The 22,663-nt window shown below is 37.2% G+C and overlaps 1 protein-coding gene across 5 annotated transcripts in view; it reads right to left on the minus strand.

The window, feature by feature from the left end:
* SETDB2 (SET domain bifurcated histone lysine methyltransferase 2) overlaps nucleotides 1-22,663 on the minus strand; it is a 122,494-nt gene that overhangs the window by 66,171 nt on the left and 33,660 nt on the right. For 3 of the 5 annotated variants that reach the window (XM_023731540.1, XM_023731537.1, XM_023731539.1), the window contains 9 exons: nucleotides 18,314-18,877; nucleotides 14,094-14,210; nucleotides 13,192-13,361; nucleotides 10,702-10,927; nucleotides 10,127-10,226; nucleotides 8,471-8,564; nucleotides 6,534-6,871; nucleotides 3,908-3,996; nucleotides 2,966-3,093 (listed from right to left, as the gene is read on the minus strand). In XM_023731540.1, coding sequence (XP_023587308.1) covers nucleotides 2,976-3,093; nucleotides 3,908-3,996; nucleotides 6,534-6,871; nucleotides 8,471-8,564; nucleotides 10,127-10,226; nucleotides 10,702-10,927; nucleotides 13,192-13,361; nucleotides 14,094-14,210; nucleotides 18,314-18,877 — 1,816 coding nt within the window. In that variant the 3' untranslated portion in view covers nucleotides 2,966-2,975. Of the gene's footprint in view, nucleotides 1-34; nucleotides 3,094-3,907; nucleotides 3,997-6,533; nucleotides 6,872-8,470; nucleotides 8,565-10,126; nucleotides 10,227-10,701; nucleotides 10,928-13,191; nucleotides 13,362-14,093; nucleotides 14,211-18,313; nucleotides 18,878-22,663 lie in introns of those variants that run through there. The other 2 variants (XM_023731541.1, XM_023731543.1) reach the window with 2 other exon arrangements.

Genomic DNA, 22,663 nt, shown 5'->3' on the forward strand with positions numbered 1-22,663 from the left:
GGGACTAAAAGCCAGAACTAATTTTAATTGCTCCTATTCAAATTAGTATTACCATTTCGGTTCCAAGGGGAAGTTCCTGGCAGCCAAATGTACATCTTTGCTACTGAATAAAATTAGCTTTGACTCTTAGGGGCTCCCAGTCTCCTTTCCCACTAGATGAACAGGAGTAGCAAAGTAACTCTTTCTTTTTCTTTAGAAAAACAATGTGCCAATCATGCCCAGCAGATTCCAAGGGGCTGATGAAGACTTTGCAGCTCAGTAGAACTCTGGCCTAAGTTAGACTAGTGTTTAGGTTTCCTTTCTTACGGCTCGTCTCTGCCTAGAAGAAAATATTCCAGTTCCTCCAGGTTCCTGTTCCCTCTGCTTCTGTGTTTGTATTAGTGAAAAGAATTGGTGGAAAAGAACTTTCATCTCAGAGTTTGCCAGAACCTTCCTCATAATAGAATTTTCCCCCTCCTCTCAAATGGTTTATCACAATTTATCCTTGCTTCCAATGGATTTTTTTTTCCAGGTTTTTAATTACCAGTATTACTTTAATTATTATGGTACATGTCTTCAGGTACAACGTTTAAAGAGTTTCTCCATAGTTTACATCTAGGAGTAGAACTGCTGGATTATGGGGTATGCACAGTTCAACTTTACTGAGAACTGTTTTCCAACGTGTTCCTTCTTTTTAACACTCAAAATTTTAAAATCTGCCAATGGAGTGGGGGTGTAATGGTATCCGATTGTCGCTTTAATGCCCATTTATAGTATATGCTGCTCTTTCACAACTTCGGTAGTTTTCTAAGTCTTTGGACTTACTTTTATAAAAACAGGTTAGTTTTCATCTGCTTTGTGGCCATAATTTTCCGATAAGCATTCATGATCTTATTGGTACATTATTTTCCGTTTTCCTCGTTTCTAATATCTTTGTAGGGTGTTTGGTCACAATCTTTTGTTTGTATTTAAATGAAACAGAACTTAAGGAGGAAGGACCTTAAGGGGAAGGTGAGCAAAGGTAGCTTTCCTAGCTTCGTAGTCTACAGGTTCCCTCCTCTTTTATTACTGAAAATGACCACACACACCCTCCTTAGGATTGGTCCCTGTCCTAGATTGGAAGGTAGTTCTTACTGGGTATTTCTGAGATCCTAGAGGGCTTAGCTGTCCTAGTAAGTCTGATCTTCCCATGGCTCTTTAGTATTAAGTTTTCGTGGACTTTATTGCATTCATCCAAAACAGGTGCCTGAGGAGACTTCTGCCAGCTTTGCTGTTGTTCTCAGATCTTTTTGCTGAGGATTCCATTCTGAGTGGGGTTCTCTCCTCTCATAGGTGAGCACTTGTTGTTAATACTGTGTCCTAGAGGTCTTAGAACCCTGAAAATCCCTTCTTTTCTTCCCGCTGCTATCTCCACACAGCTGCTACAAGCCCAATAGTCTTGGGTGAATCTTGCTGTTGGTGGTGATTTGGCCCCAACCACTCATATTCTGAGTTTTGGAGCTATCTTGTCACTAGCTTTGGGGAAAATGTTGTCAGTGGATTATCTTCTTTTGCTATCCTATTTGCTCTTTTTATGAGTGGATCTGGAAAGACTCAAACCTACGCTGTCCTCTTTATTTTGCCTCCTAAAGTTTCCATTAGTTGGTTTTCTTTTGTGAAACTAACCGTGTGTTCCTGATATAACCCTAACTTGGTCTTTTTTATACACTGTTGGATTCTATTTGCTAACATTTGTTTCAGGACTCTTGGATCTATTTTCATGAGTAATATTGGCTTATGGTTTTCCTGCTTTAGACTGTCCTTGTCAACTTTTTGATATCAAGGTTATACTAGCTTTATAAAACAAGTTGGAAAGTACTCTTTCCATGTTTCTATACAGAAATCTAAACTTGATTTTTAGAGGTCTATAAACATTAGAAGCCCTGGTGGTACAGTGGTTAAGAGATCGGCTGCTAACCAAAAAGTTGGCAGTTCAAATCCACCAGCCACTCCTTGGGAACCCTATGGGGCAGTTCTACTCTGTCCTATAGGGTATCTACGAGCTGGAATCGACTTGACGGCAACAGGTTTTTTTGGTTTATAAATATTAAGTGATTCTGTCCAAGGCTACGCAGCCAGTAAATGCTAGGAGTTAAGACTTGGATTGTAGGTTTCGTTAACTTAGGGCTTTCTCCACTATATACACAACATTGCTTTATCTTCTGTTTCTCTAATGCAATTACCTTGATAGGGTCTACTTTTGAACCAGCCACCCCATAAAGGTCTTTGTAAAAACTGTCACACAAGACTAGTCCATGATTTAAGGATACTGCTCCGGTTTAAAAGCACATCATAGAAGAAGGACTCAGACTGGGGATGAATGCATAAACAACGTTAAATGTAAAAGAAGATGAAAGAAGGGCCAAAAGCAGGTTAGGAAGCAATGAAGATACTAAATATATATTGATGCAAACAAAAAACAGAACAAGTAACTGGACATTATTATGAAGACTTAATTGCGTAACTAAAATTAACCTGATAACAACGTGGGTCTCATGATGGTAAATGATTTGCTAGGAATTAAACATAAATAAATTTCTGTAGGTAAAGAAGTGAAATATGGCTCTTTGGGGCATGAATTAAAAGATAATAACCACAAAGCAACAATAAGAAACAGCTGAATTCTACTGTGATATTTGTTTCTCCTAGTATTTACAATTTACAAATAAGTTACAAATTGTACAGTGAATTTCAAATATACACTTCCATTCTACTTGTGTGAAGTTAAATAAAGTAAGAATAAAGAGATGCCCTAAATGTATCCTAATTTTGTTCCAAGCATTTCTAACTCACACAAACAAAATCAGAAATAAAACATGAGCCCCTGATGAGGGTAAATTGAGAGGAATTAGCTTGATGGACCAAAACTTAAATTAATTCCACAACTGAAGATTCTTCTGCATGGCTCTAATTTCAACTCCACAAACTAATTTCATGAACAAGCACAAGCTACATATTTATAATATTTTTTTTCTACACTTATTAGCCCCACATTGGCAGAGGATTTCTTTCTCAGGCATACTCCCAGCTTCATAACCATAATCCCATGTTAGTTCTGTTCTTGCTTTCACATACCTAGAAGGTAGAAATTAAAAACAAAACATAAATCACACTGCATAACTACTAAATGAATCGTACTTGATTATATCAATTTTTACATTAACATCCTAAACCGTTCTCAAAATCATGATCTATTCTCTCTTCCTCATCCATTTTATTAGTAATAATCACTTGAGTTTTATTTCAAATTTATTAAAATCCTAAATGTTATAGATTGAATTGTGCCCCCCGCCCCCAAAAAAGAACTGTGGAAGTCCTAACGCTTGTACCTGTAGATATGACCCTCTTTGGAAATAGGGGGTTTCTTTTGTTATGTGAATGAGGCCATACCAGAGTAGGCTCAGTCCTAAACCTAGTCACCTCTGAGTTGTCTCTTACAAAAAAGCCACCCACTTTGTGGTATTTGTGTTAACGCAGCACTAGGAAACCAAGATATAATTTCTTAAGTAAGAAATTGTCATTACCCACGAAAACGGAAGTGTTTTGAAAACAGTGGAACCAGCAATGTGTTAACGCTTGCAGTGGGAAAATAGTCAGGAGGATAAAAACATGTACACTCTTCATTATTTATCCTCTGAAGACCTGACATCCTTACCCCTTTCCGGCATTAAACTCTGAGTGGGAAGAAGAACTGAAATTTCAGCTGCTCAAAAGTTTGACAAGAAGAGTTTGGGATAATTGAATATTCTAGAACAGTAGAAATTCTAGCGTTATAAAACACATCTCCTTTTTATGTTCTATACTTTATAGAACATTTTAGAAAAACACAACTTTAGTTTTAAAGTCACAATTTCAGAATTCAATCATATAAGCAAAATCAATTTCAAACCTGTTGGTGAAGAATGCCACCAATGGAAAATTCCTGTCGTGTGTTTCTACAAAGACATTCTGCACCAGGAGATTCGGGCAACAACTATGCTGTTAAAAGAACATAACACAGAGGTTAGATAAAGAATAAGGTTTGATGTCTTTTGCTTTGAAGCATTAGAATACTACTCTATTTCTAACACATCTCACTTTTTTTTTCTCTAATATATAAATATGATAGCTCATGCCAGTTCTTTTAATAAGCTGGAATCCATTCAGAAAAGCTCTATTCTGACACTCTTATATCTTGCTGGGAGAAATGCAAAATGGTACAAACACCTATAAAAGATAATTTGTCCATATTTATCATTATAATAAATGCATTTAAAATGCATTTATTCTTTGATGCATCAATCCCACATCTGAGAATGTATCGTACAGATACTTCTGCACATGTATAAAATACTCTATGTACAACATTATTCATTGAGTACTGTGTTTAATACAAGTTTAGAAACAACTCAAATGTCCATATACAGAGGTTTGGTTAAATCAACTTTGGTATAATCACACAGTGAAATTTATGCAGCTACAAACAAAAAGAATAAGGAGCACTCTCTGTGCACTGATATGGAAAGATCTCCAGGATATATTGTTACATTCAAAAGTAAGGTATGGAAGAGTGAATATAATAAGCTACCTTTTATGTACAAAAACGGGGAGAAATAAGAACACATATTTATATTTACTTGTATTTGCATCAAAAAACACTGAAAGAATACTCAAGAAAGTTAATAAAAATGATTACTTAGAGGGTAGAGTAGGGGTAAGACAAACAGGGGCCCAGGGCTTTTGAAAATACAGCTTTTTATATTCATATGGTTCAAAAATTAAAATGAAATATTATGTACGCAGAAAGAAAAAAAGAAGAAAGTAAAGCAAAGCAAAACTCAGTTTCTCCACAAACAAGGGAGGGGCCCAGGTGGCATGTCGACTGGGAGAAATGAAAGCAGCCATAATGTTCTTCTCCTTGTGCAGCCACCACTCAGCGTAACTGATGGGAAACAAAGCCACAAGGTTCCTTTGTTCCAGACTCCCTCCATGGCTGCCTGCTGTGTTCTCTTTACAGTGTACAGCAGTAGTCACAGTGCAATAGCAAACAGCCATTGGAGGATGTGGGCAGGGAGCGAAAGGATTCTATTCCTTATTAATCAAGTATCCTCCTAACTAGGAAAGATAAAAAGAAAACAAGCCAAATAAGCAGATTCACCTAGCAAAGAAAAAGTGCTTCGGTTTTAAAGATTTTCTGACTTAATAGTATTTTCTCTCCTAATGGCAGCACAATACATGTAATTCATGTAAAATTATCACCTGGTACGTGAACTGCCAATCATTCAAAGCTCACATTTTAAAGAAAGGTGTTAAGCTCACTCCGGAGCCAAAGGGAACGCCTGAAAGAATTATGGGCTGCACACGCTTCCCTTCCTTTACCTTCACTTTAAGGAAAAAGTGAAGGCTGACCACGGGGAGGAAGAGGAACTCTGATAGATGGGATCAAAGAGAAAAATTTAAGGCCATATCCAGGGACAGTGTGCTAGAGTGGAGCTTTCCAAAGAGTATGTAAAAGGGGTCCAAGTTCTTGTCCTCACTTTTCACTCTTGGGGTGTGGAGCCCAGAAAGCAGGGGGCACAGCCTGGCTTGGCTCTCGCCCAGGTGGTTCAGTTCTCCAAGACAGGAGGGAACACACACACACCGGGACCAGAGGCTGAGGGAGATGTTTCTTCCTGGAGGATTCCTGCCACTGTATGTTCTTTGATATCCAAGCATGATGGTAAAAGGCAGGATGGAACAGGAGTGTATGGGGAACGCCACAAGGCAACTCCACCTCCACACCACATAGGAGATACGACCAACAATAAGAATGATGTTTTTATCACGAATATGCACGAGGCTTAATCCTAAATTAACCTTAAAATTAGAGAAATCATAAATATTTCTCTGTATAAATGAAAAAAAAAAAATTACATATGTCCCAAACATATACACAAATAGAAAACGGCTATGGTTTGGGAATAAGGAAAGGAGTGAGATAATAAAAAACAGTATTCTGACAAACATACTTGTTTTCTGCACTAAGCTAATAAACCATTCAAAATTTAGTGAGAGAGTAAGTATGACAATTACACTCAACTGATATTTTTTGAACAGTTACAGGCATTTCTGAATAAGATCTAGTATTGTATAAGACTCAAAGGAGAAACTAATTCTATGTGTCCCACTGGGATTATTTGGGAAGTAACAAATTGTGAAAACCTTCGATAAATAATTCCTTTCTTATTTTTTATAGTTTTTTAATTAATTAAATTTAAGGTAAATGCTTACTATATGCTAGGCACTGTTATAAGCAATTTACACATATTCATTTAATCCCCATAAGACAGTTACTATTATTATTTCCATATTTTGAAGGGGAACCGAGGCACAGAGAGGTTAAGTAACCTGCCTAACGTCACACAGCTAATAAGAGGCAGAGCCAGAATTCTAATCCAGACAGTCTGGCTTTAGAGTCTGTTAATCATATTTTCCTCATGACTTTGCTGAGAAGCATAGAAAAAAGTTTAAATATGAATCTCAACCCATATACTCACGTTAAGGAAGCGGCCCACATTTCCTTCTTTTGTGGCATCCAGTAAAAATACACTCCCTTTATTGAACTTCCTTAGATCATTGGACGAAGTATATTTGGTTTCACTTGGCAACTCTTCACCACAAAAGACCTGCTGATTTTGAGATTCTGGAGATTTTTCCTCTTGGGGATTTTGTGTCTGACCCTCCAACTCCCTTATTATCCTCTGATTATCCAACGTGGTTGCTTGGTTACACCTGCCCTCTGGTGGGGTTTCTTTACATTTAGTTATATCTATCACATCTGATTCAATCAGCAGACTGTCGTCAGAATTTTCAACTTGGTCTGAGATTGAGTCCTCTAAAAGAAATTTTGGAAGGAATTGTTAGGAAATTCATTTGATTGAGCAGTAATACTGAGATTAACAGTATTAATTAAATGCTAGTTGCTTTAATTAGTGCTAATCCTTACAACGTGTTAAGGTAGGTACTATAACTTCAATTTTACAAATGAAAACCTTGAGCCTCAGGGGTTAAGGGATTACCTGACCCACAATAATGAGAACTGCAGTAACAAACCAGAAATGTGTGGCTCTGAAGCCTGCCTTCTTTCTACTACATTGCAATGCCTTTTATGAACCTATGTGTTGCTTCCTTGTTACGCTATTTAACCTGTACTCCCTACAAACTGGCTTCCTCTCCAGTTTTGGAATCTGCATTTAAGTATATTCTAAATAGCTGTAATAGAAGTGGGCGCTCATTACTGCTGCTGGTTGCTGTTCCTAAATATACTGACATTTTTTTAATCATGGGTTACTTGTGAGCCATAGGAGTATATAATCATGATTTCTCGAAGTACCTGCTATATACACTGCAGCAATCAATGAAAATGGCAAAAGAACCAAAAGCAAAAGTGCTCATTATGGCTTATATGCATTAAATGGTGAAATAATTATAATACAGGTTTATACATAAAATGTGCTTTCTTGATAGACCTTTTCTGTCGAGGAACTATCCTATTTCCCTCCAATCTCCATCCTTTAAGATCAGGAGTGGAGTTGGGGGTACAGATGAAAGAAGGCTAAAAGGGCGAAGAGGCAGCAACGGCTGGTCAGTTCCTCAAAAAGGGACATCTCTCAGCAATGTCCTCTCTCCCTGCTCAGGAATATACTGAAATGCATTAGTATCAAAAATCAAGTTTGCCCTGTTGTATATTAACTATGGAATTGATATAATAGCAGGGACTGGCAACTCTGAAAGACAAGCGCTAAGGGCAGCAACATTTCAGCTCCTTGCCAGAGTCATGCTGAGCATCCTCTCAGCAGCGTGGGCTGACTACTGCAGGAGCAGGAGAGTGAGCTGTCTTCATTTTTAAAGCAGCCCAACATAAAGAGTTAGAAAGGGCTTCTTTGGACAATGGTTCTGAAGCTCTAAGCAATACTTACGGACTCTGCAGAGTCAAGATCTGTCTAGCCCACCCCATACCACCATGCATCAGTTCATTGTTGTTGTCTAGACCAAAAGTCGGCTAACTTTTTCCATGAAGTAAGTATTTGTGGGCCATGAGATCTGTTGTGACTATTCAACTCTGCTGCTGTAGCCTGAAAGCAGTCACAGACAATACATAAATGAATCCACGTGGCTGTTTTCCAATAAACTTTTACTATAATTACATATAATTTTCAAGTCTCAGGAAATACTATTCTTTATATTTTCTTCAACCATTTAAAAATGTAAAACCATTCTAAGCTCTTGGGCCATACGGAAAACAGGTGGCGGGTTGGATATGGCCTGCAAACTTGTAGTTTGCCAACTTGTGATCTAGACAAGTTGTAGCTTCCATGAGGAATGCAGCATGTCTGTTATGGAGTCTGAGAAAATGAGCCACAAGTATTGAGCGATGGAAGGACAAAAGGGCAGAATAAAGAGGCAGGCAACCACAGGGGGAAGCAAAGCCTACTTTTCGCTTCATTGGCTTCAGAGTTCAGATGTACGAGGGCTGATTCACACCCATTATCATCTTCTGAGGTGACAGACTCTGGGGAAGCAAATCCCTTAAAAGAAAACAAAGATATCCTTAACTTCTATGTTAGGAAAAAATATTTAGCATTTAGGACTCTTTCATCAAGTTTCAATCTTCACAGGCTGTAGTTACTAAATTATTTTGAAAAGCCTCAAAGCTGATGTCATCCAGAGTCTTTGCACTAATGGAGCAAATGTATTTCAGTGCCTGTTGGCTGTGTTCTATTGCTAGGCACGTTATCAAGTCGCAGTTATAAAGACTGAAGACATTGCCTGGGAATTAAAATATGCCTATATTCCTCAATTCTAATTATACTCAGTACAAAGAAAGTAAGGAGCCCTGGTGGCACAGAGGTTAAAGCACTTGGCTGCTGACTGAAAGGTTGGTGGTTTGAACTCACCAGCCACTCTGTGGGAGAAAGATGTGGTAGTCTGCTTCCATAAAGATTACAGCCTTGGAAACCCTATGGGGCAGTTCTACTCTGTCCTACAGGGTCACTATGAATTGGAATTGACTCTATGGCAATGGGTGGGCTTACTGAGAAAGTACTGATACCAGATTATAAATTTGGCTTCAACTATAAGATGTACAAAGATAAAAACACTCTTTGGCTAGTTTCTATTTGAAAGAAAAGGTTAAAGAAGCTGCCTGTCTTTATATGTTGCAGGCATTGCAATCACTTTAAATGGTCATGATAACTTTAAAAGAAGGGTATGTGCTTAACACAATGCTTGGCACCCAACTAACTGCTGAATAAATGTTGACCATTATTATTATTCAAGTGCTCAGTACTTGAACGGTCAACATCTACTGAGCACTTAGTTGTGCCAAGCATTGTGCTAAGCAAACTTTATTTCTTTAATTCTCATAAGCCCGAGATAGAAACTATTATTCTCATTTTATAGTTAAAGAAAAATAGACATAGACATGTCACCCAACTGGTAAGAACTGGAGGTCAAACCTAGGTCTATGTGACCCTATGGCTCAATCTTTTCGTCATTATTTGATACTGAGCAGGCACCTACTGAACTGGTACTAGACAGACGGCAGATATTTGCACAACACCTAGAACACAGTTTTTATGTTTCATCAACAAGCCCTGTTGTGAACCACAATTATTTCTGCCTCTGTTTTTTTTCCTATATCCTTCTCTTCTTCTAAGTTTCAGTCTGTGACTAGCATTCTTGGTTCAGAATGGTAAGTGCACCGTATAAAATGTCACTTTCTGGATGGTTCTTTTGTTAGGTTGCATCTCTTCTTTCTCCAGTATCTCCATCCCTTTTCTTTATATCACCATTAACTCTTGAACTTATACAAGTTCTCTGAACCAGATGGCTCTCAGTCTCAGTGGAGTACACTACCAAATCGTGACCAACACGCTCCTCATGTATCTAAGCTGACAACGTGCCAACTTCCATGGGGGATAATTAACAAATAAAATACAGTCCCAATACTTCAGCAGCCTACCCATTCCACAACAATAAAAGCAATACCATGCATTATTAAGTAGCACAAACAATTTGAACTAGGTAGGAAAGGTGAGGTAGTAGTTAATATTCTCAGAGGGCCCAATCTACTTTTTGCAGTTTTTACCAGCTTTTTTCCATTGTGTTGAAAAATGGCTGTCTTGGTTTTAGGACTTCTAATGACTGAATGATATTGAATTCTTGAAATATTGTTACACTCCATTTCCCTGGAAAGGAAAAAACAGTGTTATTCTGTATATCACCATAAATTCTTTTTATTGGACCTTGAAATATAGATAACATTGTTACATAAATATCTATTATCATTAGAAATTAAGTAAACATCATTTATACCTATCCCGCAATCACTGAAGTATATAAAAATACGAAGGACACCTATGAAAGCTTTGTAAACGAAATGGTGATAGAAAATATAAAGAATGGCAAAAATTACAAACATCCATAGAGAACCTGATTAAAGTCATGTAAGGTAAAACTCCAGGAAGGGAACACTGAGGAAATAAAGTATGATGGCTAGATTTTTAAATCTACGTGTCTTAGATATCTCAGTGTTAAACTTACAACTTTGAAGCAAGATGATATATAGGAGTGGGGCAGGGAGAATAAGAAAGAAAGAAAGAGGAAAGAATCACTCTTGATCAACGGTAATTTAGAGTGATCTTGACTGAGTTCTTAACGTACGCAGTGGGCTCTTTGGATTCATTACTCAACTTCGATGGACATTCCTCAGTTTCAGCCCTTCTAGGATGTGTTTCCAGTTCTAACGGGATAACTTCAACCTCACAATCTGAACACGCTACATCCATTTTCCTCTTTTTTGAAAGCGTATTTTTCATAGAATCCTCTTCTTTCCCATTTTCATCAATAGCATCAGGTCTCTCAGTGTTAGCTCTGCTTAGTAATCTTCCTAAAAGAAAAAAGATTTTGAAACAAAAATAATATAATTGTTAAGCAGCTAACAGACATCTCTATTTCTGCTCTATCACTACAGAACGCTGTACTGTATACCTTATTTCCAGAATGACTATAAACACAGTAATTCATCCTAGAATAACTGTTGCAAGAAATAATAAACAAATGACCAAAGAGGGATTTATTTCATGTTTTCCAGTGCATGAAAAAATATAGGACACCTAATAGAAGCACTTGTCTGCTTTGGTATTACATGAAAGAGATTTATCTATAGTATTATAAAACAAAAATATGGATCAGAAAGCATTCTAGATAATTAGAGGGCTGAACTCTATAGTCTTTAAAATGCACCTTTTGTGTCTAGTTAAAAACGCTTTATCATTCATGAGGTTCACCCTTCAGCCAAAGATTAGACAGGTCCATAAAACAAAATGAGACTAAATGGGCACAACAGCCCAGGGGCAAGGATGAGAAGGCAGGAAGGGACAGGTAAGCTGGTAATGGGGAGCCCAAGGTCAAGAAGGGGAGAGTACTGACATGTCGTGGGGGTGGCAACTGATGTCACAATATGTGTATTAATTGTTTAATGAGAAACTAATTTGCTCTGTAAACCTTCATCTGAAGTACAATTAAAAAATGATAATTAGGGAAAAAATGCTTTATCATTGAAACCTACACTTTTTTTATAAAGAAATCTATTTAAATTTGTGGTGATATATGCTTATTGCTGTCATAGTAAGTCCTAAGTAATGTTAAAATCTCTGTCTAAAGTTTATGCATTTTCTTTTAAAACCAAAACCCAAATTTCACTGGTTTTCAATTGGAGTCGATTTCCGATTTACAGCAACCCTATAGGACAGAGCAGAACTGCCCTATAGGGTTTCCAAGGCAGTAATCTTTACAGAAGTAAACTGCTACATCTTTCTCCGGAGGAGCTGCTGGTGGATTCGAACCATCAACCTTTTAGTTAGCAGCCAAGCGCTTTAAGCACTGTGCCACGAGGGCTCTTTCAAGGGACTCAAAATTATAGTTACCAAGTAAAAATTAGCAGCTGGATATTCTCCCATGTCATTAGATCAGTGAGCTATGTTAGGTTTATTTTTTAGCAATGCAGATAAAGCCAGTTATAACTTACTGGACAGCTTTTGACATTTCATAGGCAGCTGACTTTCATCAAAGTTATTTTGAGAAATACGAGAGACAAAGTCTAGGAAGGCTGTGTAGTATATGTGACTGTGTTATGGAAGGAGCCCTTATGGCACAAATGGTTAAGCACTCGGCTGCTAACCAAAAGGTTGGCGGTTCAAATTCACTTAGCCACTCTGCAGGAGAAAGGCTTACAGCCAAGAAAACTCTATGGGGCAATTCTACTCTGTCACATAGAGTTAGTATGAGTTGAATCAACTTGATGGCACCTAACAGGAACAAGTGTCATGTGGCAGGAAGCCAAGTGTTACTACTACTCTGAATTCTGGTAACTCTCTGAGCTGCTGCTTGCCCTCACTGAAAAAAACCCAGAATTTCAGAAGAGGACTGCTCTGGTCCCTGCTGCCTCACTGTCCTGACTCAATCTAGCGTATTTCTGTTAGACTAGCTCTAGAGACGTGTTTCCCATTCTGTCTTACATCCTGGCACACACTAAAAATCAGGATTTTTGCACGGCACTCTGGGGTAAATGAATGAGGCTGCTGGAGACCAACATGTCTGACCTGGGGGCTCTGGCCTGAAAGAACCAGCACCCACACAACTAAACACAATGGTTGGGAAGCTCTGCTCTTAGAGCAACAGGCTCTCCGGGGTCCCTGAAATGGAGTGAGCTGCCTCCTGTCACTACCTGAATTATCATATGCAGATATTTATAACAAAATTAACTTGTTAAATTCTAATAATAGCTTAAAACATTCAACAAGATAGTCTGATGACTGGTGATTTTTACCTTGGCAAGTCAGCTATTTACAAAGTTTTCCTTTACCCAAAGCATCTGCAGCCAAGAGACAAGAGATGCGCCACGCATGTAACAGGCCCTCATGAAACAACCCAGGCTTTATCTCTACGCCTTTCTTTTCTGGACCTTCTGGTACCTCCTAAGGCATCTCATCCCTTCAGTGCTCAAGTTCCCAGTCACTTGCCTTCCTCTGATGTCCTAATCTTGTTGTTCTTGTCCTTGCAATAAGATCTCAATGGCCCTGACTAGTAAAATGGGGCTTCAGAAATGAAGATCCTACTACAGAATAACTTGAAAATGAATCTTTGCCTTACCTGAATAAATGCAAATAAATGTCCCTCTGTCAATGTCATCCAGGCAGCGTACCCCCCACCCCTTCTTCTCAGTTTTGAACACCTGCAGCCTCACTTTCGGACCATGCTGGACAACCCGGTTCTGACATATCTGTCGATTACACTTGCACAACAGGCTGCATTCATAAATGCTGTCAATCAAATATGCAAAAGAGAAAATCAACCAAATACCCCCAATTAAAGAAAAAACCATTTATACTACTTCAATGGCACTGACAGTCACTAGGGGAGGCCAACTAATGTGAAGGTTCCTAGAGTCAGACTGCCTGGGTGCCCACCACAGCTCCAGCATTTATAGTTGTGTGACCTTGGAAGAGCTACTTAACCTTTCTGTCCTTCAATTTTCTATGTTTAAAATGGGGATTCTACGGCAGCATGTACTTCACAGGGCTGTTCTCTAAGTCAGTATTTACCGCGTGCTTGAGACAATGCCTGGCACATAGTGAATGTTCACTCTTTTAAAAGGATAATATCTAGGAAAGAAAAGTTTCTATTTTTGTTTCTAAAGGTGTTATTATTTGTTAATAACAACCCTGAAAGGCTGAAAATTCCCAGCTCTTGATGGGCTTTGCAGAGTATATTTCTCAACAGGGAAATGGCTGCCCGAGGCAGGCTAATCTTAGAAGGGTGAGACTCAGACTCAAAGCAGGTGGGTATTCGAGTACACTCTGTATGCTTTGTGTGGTCTCAACTTCCATTTCCAAGAATAACATACAGCTTTCTTTTTTTAATTCCTTAATAATTTAGATTTTTGGTATTAGAAAATGCGATTTAACAACATCTCTAAGACTGTAGGCCACAATGAAAAAGTACCCACCTTCACAGACACAAACACCCTGCAACAAATCCTCAAGGTATCTTACCCAGTAGGTATTTGTCTCTGCAGTCTTTTATATTTATATCCAGTGGTTATGGCATTACTTGACAAGGGACAAGTCTTAGCATTCCTTGCTGTCAGTTGAAGACATGCACATTTTGTTCTAAAAGGAAGGCAATGGATGGACATGTCAGAATAAAACAGCACCAAGTTAGGCACAGAGAGTGTCCCGAAAGAGTAAATGGGGTGGTAAACGACAGCCATTTGGCTCATGGAATATACCTCTTTGAAAGACATATACCTACTAAGTTTCTAAGTATAAACTGAAATGTACTCTATTTGCTCATGAAGTAAATAGTTAACTTTTCAAAATGAGTTCTCCTTTTGCATTCAACAGAAGCTTCTTTGTGAAAATTCTCCTAGTTCAGCTTGCCTGTAGTGGATAAATGCATGAGCATCAAACTTGCAAGGGTAGTTTTGGAAATGTCTTATCTCTGACTTCAATGACACAGAAACAGATTGGGGAAACTGATGCTGGGAATCTGCCTACCACAACCACTTTTCATATTGTTGCTAGGTGGGACAACATGCAACCATAAATTTAATCTATGTGTTTTTACCTCTACATATTTAGATGATTATCTATCTTGACAAAGATTCATAACTTGATAGGGAGTAAGGGGTCTGGGCGTCTCAGCTCTAAACTCGGTATGTGACTATGTACTGGTAAGCTAGTTAGCATCTCTGGATCTTAGTCTCCTTTGTTGAACAAGGGACTTTAAATCCTTTTCCTGTATGATTTTCTTTTGTATTTTTTCCATATATACATAGTACATGTCATACAGTGGTGGCTACTGTTTGCAAGGGAAAAAAATCAATAAACTCATTAATTTGGACTGTTTACAGATATAAAAATCTGCATACATAGTTCCATTTGATTTTGTTTGCAAAGTTTAAAAAGTACAGGAAAATACAAATAATATATGATACCCATTTTTCCCCCACCCAGAATTAGCTATCAGCATTTTATCTAGCCCTTCTTTTTCCTATGTATAGAATTTAAAACTTATACATCGTATATATTAAAAAAAAACAAAAAACAAATCCATTGCCATTGAGTCAATTCCAACTCATAGCAACCTTACAGAACAGAGTAGGACTGCCCCACAGGGTTTCCAAAGAGTGGTTGGTGGATTCAAACTGCTGACCTTTTGGTTAGCAGCCTAAGCTCTTAACCACTGCACCGCCAGGGCTCCACATCATATATAGGATCTAAGAAAACATTACAGATAAAACTAAACTCTCAAGAGGTCTGGTGTGGCATTCTTTATACTTTTACATACATATATATCCACAAACAATATACTGTTATTATTTTTCATGTTTTAAAAATTTTACTATAAGTATTATTCTATGACTTGCTTTTTTTGTTCAATTTAATGTTTTTGAGATCTATTAATACATACAAATCAATACATACAAATCTGGTTAATTCCTTTTAACTCTCCTACAGCATTTAGCTATTACTTGGTTAAGTCTCTTTCAGTTTAATACAACAGTGCTGCAACAAACATCCTTCTTCTATGCACATGTGTGAGCATCTCTAGAATAACAGCTTTCAAACATTTCTGACTATGGCCCACAGTAAGAAATATATTTCCTTCATGATCTTGTACATGCATACATACATGTATATGCATATAAACTCAAACAACAATATCATGAAACTTTATTCTTATCATGTGTTCTGCATCTGGGTTATTTTCTTAATTTAAAAAATGCTAGTTACAACCCATTAAACTGATTTTACATCCCACTAACCGTGTAGTTTTGAAAACAATCTTCTGCTCTAGATATACCTAAAAATACTGTTGCTGAAAAGTAGGTATGGTGTCTTCAACTGCTGTGTAATGGTTTGCCACCCCTTCACCCAAAAAAAGAAAGTCACTTCTCTTAAATGATTGTCTGGTTGGGTTCAAAATTTGACTTTTACATTTATTTTCCTTCTGCACCTTAGGATAATATGCCTCTTTATTGTCTTCTAGTATTCATGATAAAAAGTATGTTGTCAGTCTGACTGTTTTTCCTTTGCAGGAAATCTGTCTTCTCTATCTAGCAGCTTTCGAAGTTTACTCTTTATCTTAGCTATTTTTTAGGTTGCATCATAATATACTTAAATGTACATTTATGTTAGTTTCCGTTCTTAGTACACAGCAAGCTTTTTCAATCTAAGCACTCATGTCCTTCAATTCTGGAACATTCTCTGCCATTATCTCCTTGAATGTTACATCTTTCCCCTGATCTCTCTTTTCTTAGATGTAAATTGGAGTTTCTCATTTTCTCCTCCATATTTCTTAACCTATAACTTATTTCCTCATAACTTTCCCCTTTGCATTATCGGAGATCTCACAAGTTGTGCCTAGCAATTCACTGATTCTTTCTTCAGCTATACCAAGACTACTACTTAGTTGATCTATTAGTTTTTTATTTCAATGACCATATGTTTTATTTCTAATATTTTCAAATGGTTCTTTTTTTATATATACCATTTCTCCTTTTTAATCCCCTTCTCTTGTTTCATAGTCTAGTATTTTATCTCTTTGGACATTTTAAACAAACCTATTTTAAAGTTCCTTTCAGTCAGAATCTGCATTAACTGACCCCTCAGGTGTGAATTCCCTATTTGTTGTGGCTCACAGGCCTTTCATAGCCCTAAACATCTTTGTGTGATTTTAATGTTTGTTTGAAATCTTAACTTTGGTGGGGTTTACTCCTCTGTGTTGGGTGGTTTCATTGTTCTGGCTCTGACCCTAAGGGTTTCACAGCTCTGAACCAGCTTTACATTAGCACAGTTCCAAGCCCTGTGAAATACCAGCCTAGTTCCCAGTCTTGCACAGGTGTCTCGTTTCTATACCCCTGGAGAGCCCAGCTCCCACACTCTGCCATGTGTGGGACATGTTTAATTTCCATTCCTGTAGGTATCAGAATCCCTGGCTACACTGCTCATGTCCACTGCCAGATACCAGTGGGCTTCGGCCTTTGCTAACGTTTGTGATTTCCCTCGTTGTTTCTGACGCATGGATGAAAATATGTATAACCCATTGCCTTCAACTGATTTCGACTCATAGCAACCCTATAGTGGTGGTGTATGTTATGTGAGGGTTACTTTCTATAGTCTAAAGACAAAAACCAATTATAGGCCAAATAACCCTTTAAAAAAATTCCTTCAACTGACCATAAAGCACAGTATAAATTGTCCAACAGCCACTTTTTCCCTCCAGCACTACAGATTGGGCTTGGCAAAATGAAGAAGTTGGATAACATCAGAGGCAATGTTTACAGAAAGATATTTAATTCTAAACAGAATAAACCTAGCACAGTGAGAGGTTTCCTCTGTGAGAGGTCTAAGTGATCTGAGCAGACTGAGGCAACAGCAGCTTCACATCTGCTATCTCACAAGCCATCTAACTGAGAGGATGGTGCCAACTGTTATCTACGCCATTGGAATCATTTCTCTTTCTCATTCTTCTTCTTTTGCCTATACAGGTAGTTGAGTTTGCATTAAACAAAAAGTACAAATAATGCAACTCCACTCCATACATGCATACCTACAAATGTATGTATATTACACATTCTTGAAGCAAAATGGTTTTCAAAGTCTTAATATAACATGTTTTTGTTTTTTAAAAGAATTTCAGTGCTATGATTAAGAGGGTACCAGTTATAAACACTATTAACTTTCTAAAAAATAAGCCATGAAATAATTTTTAAATTATTTGTAAATGTAAATACAACAAATAACGTAGTGGTTAACAGCATGGGTTCAAATTCTAGCTCTAAAATTTGTTGGTGCTATGATGGGACAATTGACTTCTCTAGTCTAATTTCTTCATTTGTAACATGAAGATAATACTCACCTCATGGGTCTCTGTGAAGATAATAATTAAGAAAATGTATGTAAAGCACTTACTATACTGCCTGGCAGTTGTACATGCTCAATAATAGCATTTGTTGTAACTGTTACTGTCATAAAGATGGTACTAGATTAAAGGAACAACTTATTCCTAGAAGAAATAATTTTCAAACTACTATATTTGGTGAAGAGTCTTCTTTCCTATTGTTATTAAAACAGTGCGTCTTTTCATTTTAGACTCTTGGTGAATAGGTTTTAGATATACAGACAGAGAAACTGATACATAGCAGGATTACTTGACAAGTATCCCTATATTCAGAAGATTCACTGAAATGCCATGTTCTTCTACTCACATGTCTATGCAGCCCTCAGAACAGTCACATGAATCAGTAAACACGTTGGAAAAGTTGTTTAGATAATATGCTCGTGGCCACATAGTCTTTCTGTACTTAAAATGTGGAAGCTTTCTATTGTCAATTTCATTACAGAAAGAAATGGGCACCGATTCCACTCCACTGCTAATATCCACATCAGAAACAATCTCTTCTTGCTTTGGGTAATTCCGAGTCAACTGAACATAAGTATTGAAAGAAAAGTTATCTGTAAATAAAAAGTTACACTCTGTCTCAAGCAGGTAACGAAAAACTTCCTCCACGTTTCGTAGACTCCTTCCACAAGGGGTTTTATAACTCACATGGAGTGCTGAAGAATGGGAGTTTGTCTTCGCATGCTGTCTTTGGAAGTGGTATTTCATTGGTAGCTGCAGAGGGTTTTCTCCCTTGAACGTCAGTGGCATTTTTATCAGACAGGCACCAGAGCAGTCATGATTTTGGTAAGATAAACTCAAAGGTGACTCTTTTTCTCTTAAGTCTGCAACTTCATTTTCCAAAGGAAGAATTTCCTTATTTTCTGTGGATCTGTAAGAATTAATTATTTATTAGTATTCAAATTTTTAAAAAACATTTTTAAAAAACACTGGACGCTAAGATGGTACTCAGTTCCTATTATCTTCTTTTTAGACAACACTAAAAAGTAGGCCAGACTCTGAAACACTTTACTATATTCTGCAGCCATAAAAATGATATACCTAATTGCAGAATAAATACTTCAGAAAGCTGTAGTTATAGCTGTAACTTTTTGATAGGTGCTTTAGCAAAAAAACAAACCTACTGCTGTCAATTCCTACTCATAGCGACCCTGTAAGACAGAGTAGAACTGCCCCATACAGTTTCCAAAGAGCAGCTGGTGGATTCAAACTGTCAGCCTTTTGGTTAGCAGCCAAGCTCTTAACCACTGCACCACCAGGGCTTGGCACCTAGCAAATTTAGAGCTCATTTAGAATACACACTCAATAAAGAGCTAAGGAAGGTTATGTTGTCAGGCATGCTTGGTTCAAGCGTTTTGTCTGAAAAAAAACAGTAAAGGCTAGCCAAAAATAATCAATTCATTAAGAACCCTTCATGCCGCTTATCTGCCTTCAAATTATTTTTTTCCATAATATGTAATCCACTTGGCAACATGACACGTTTGAAAATAATGGCAAAAAGACAATAGAGAACGGGTTTAAACTTCCACAAAGAACCTAAGTTTTGTTTTAGGTAATATTTGCTATCATTAGGTGTCTGTTACTTATTATAAAAGTAAGTTAGGTATTTTAGAGATATTTTTATACTCACTATATAAAGCAGCATTGTCTAACGGAACTTTCTGTATTGATGGAAATGGTCTGTATCTGTGCTGTCCAATATGGTAGCCACTAGACATATGTGGCTATTGAGTACTTTTAAATGTGGCTAGTGCAACCAAGGAATGCAATTTAAATTTTGAATTTTAATTCATTAATTTAAATAGCCACATATGGCTTAGTGGCTACTAAACTGTGCACGTAGATACGGAGCTTCCTCATCCTTTTTCCAGATGTATTCTAATTCTCTGCACAGGTGTTCCACAATTTAATTAATCCTCTTCTGTTTCCAGTCTTTTACTATGACAAATCATGGTGTCATAAATAACCGTGTATACAACCATTTCAAACATGAAAAGACATTGCTACAGAATACATTCCCAGAAATGGCAGTGGTAAGTCACATGATAAATACTTTTGTTAATATTGCCAAACTGCCCTCCATGGGGTCTGTACCTACTGAGCCCCTCCAGCAATTTATGAGAGCACCTGCTTTTCCAGACCCTCATCAGTCAAGTGGGTCTTGATGTTTTTGGAATTCTGACAATCTAATAGGTGACAGGGTGTACTATAATTTATTTATAAATATTTTAATGTGAGAAATGTCTGTTTTCCAATTTTTCTCTATCTCAATGTTAATACTATGATGAACATACCCATTGCCATTGAGTCAATTCCGACTCATAGTGACCCTACAGGACAGAGTAGAACTGCCCCATAGGGTTTCCGAAGATGTAAATATTTATGGAAGCAGACTGCCACATCTTTCTCCTATGGAGCAGCTGGTGGGTTCGAACTGCTGACGTTTCGGTTCGCAGCCAAGTGCTTTAACCACTGCGTCACCAGGACTCCTTATGATGAACATACTCATTTATAAATCCTTGACCAAAAACTTGATTATTAACTTAGGATATATTCTTTTAAGAAGAATTACTAGGTCAACAGGAATGCACGTTTTAAAAAAATGCAAAAAACTTAAGAAAACTTTCAAACATACAAATAAAGTGTATTTTTTTCATAAAAGGAGACTAACGTACTGCATCCCCATGTACTTGCTACCAATCTCCAATAATTACCAACACTTTGCCTATTTTAATCTACTCTCCCCACCTCCTACTTGCCCTGAAACACACACCCAGTCTTTTTCCTGAAGTATTTTAAAGCAAATCCCAGATATCTCATCTTTTTAACTGAAATAATGTAGTATATATCCCTAAGACATAAGACTTTTAAAAAACATAATCTCAATGGCCCATCTTCACATTTACCTGATTGCCTTAAAATTTGTTTGAATTAGAATCCAAACAAGTCCCACAGATTGCATTTGATTCAAGTCTTTTATGTCTCTTTAATCTCATGGAGTTTCCATGACTTGGAACTGACCGAAACACAGTAGGTTCTTATTTTAAATCTTATAGCAATGACCCCTCCCTTTTTATTTTATGCCATTTATATGTTCAGGTTTAGTAAACTGAGTCATTTGCCCTATAGCATTTCTCACATTCTGGAATTTGGTCGGTGCGTTCCTTAACTCATTCTCTATCCATTGTATTTCCTGTAAATTGGTAGTCAGTTCTAGAAGTTTTATTAGATTTAGGTTGATTTTTTTTTTTTGTGGGAGGGGGCAAGAACTCATAGGTAGTGGTATGGATTTCCTATTGCATCATGTCAGGAAATACATGTCCGGTTGTTCCACTTTTTGTGATGCTGGTTAATCAGTGGGTTTTCCATTAAATACACCCATTTCAAAGTTCCTCATGAAACTTTCACCTAATGGTTTTAGCATTCATTCATGATCTTTGCCTAGGCCAGTGCTACTCAAGGTGTGATGGTACCAGTCCCTAATGGTCTGTGATAAGTACAAAAATTGAGTGTTTAGAAACTTTATAGCAATGTTAACAATGTTATAGCATTTCATTTCATTTTATAGGAGTTATCACCCTAATGAACTGGAAGTTTGAAACAGAACATCTGTTCTCACCAGTTAGTCTGAGAGCACTGGCCATCGAGTAGTTCCTTCAAGTTCGCCCCTGTATCCTTTTAACGTAACTAGTAGTCTTTGACAGTTTCTTTGCTTTCTATCACAAATTTCCCATGTCTGGAATCAGCCATTTCTACAAGGAACCATGGTTCTACTTAATGAGAAATGACACCTAGAGATCACAATTAGGGTGTTAGAAGGTACACAGATTTTAATCAATACAGACTACTAAATTGTTTTCCAAAAAGGCTGGACTAATTTACACACTCATAAGTATGAGTGTTAGTCTAACTGCATGCTTCCTGACATTATTATTTTTAAATTTTTAATCAATTTGATAGTTGAAAAATGGTATTTTATTACTTTTTTTGTCTTTCTCTAAATAACAGGCAGTTTGAACATAATTTCATGGTTTATTGGTCATTTCTTTCTTCTTTGGTAAACTGTCTATTCATATGCTTTGTCCATTTTCCTACTAGGGGTTTGTTTGTTTACTCATTCACTTTTTTCATCAAAGACTTCCTTAGTGTCTGCCATGTGCTAGGTGCTATAGAAACAATGGTGAGAGCTCCCTGATCTCAAGGAGCTTACTTCTAGGCAGAGAAACAACTAAGTATTTATGATAAAGTGTAAATAATGTTATGAATAAAGCCATGATACATAATATCATGGAAATATATATGGTAAGAGAGTTAATCTTTACTATTTCTTGGTTTCTTGGGATTCTACCTTAATAATTAATTTTCCTACGGTTCGGGAATCCAATTTTATCTGAAATTTATTCTGATGTACCATGAAGCTCTAAGTTAAACTTTCCAAATGACACTCAATGGTTCCAGAGCCATTTTTTGAATAATCAGTGCTTCCTTTACCTTACCAATTTATGACTTACTAACTTAATCATATCCTATGTTTTTATAAATACGTAAATATGTTCTCTTTTTTCTAGGTGCATTCTGTTTCTTGATCTGTTAATTCTTGTACCAATACAACATTGTTTCCCATAGGTTGATGGAACATTTTAATATTTCTCAGGGC

The sequence above is a fragment of the Trichechus manatus genome, unplaced genomic scaffold, assembly GCF_000243295.1.
Source record: "Trichechus manatus latirostris isolate Lorelei unplaced genomic scaffold, TriManLat1.0 scaffold00044, whole genome shotgun sequence".
Taxonomy (NCBI): Eukaryota; Metazoa; Chordata; class Mammalia; order Sirenia; family Trichechidae; genus Trichechus; species Trichechus manatus.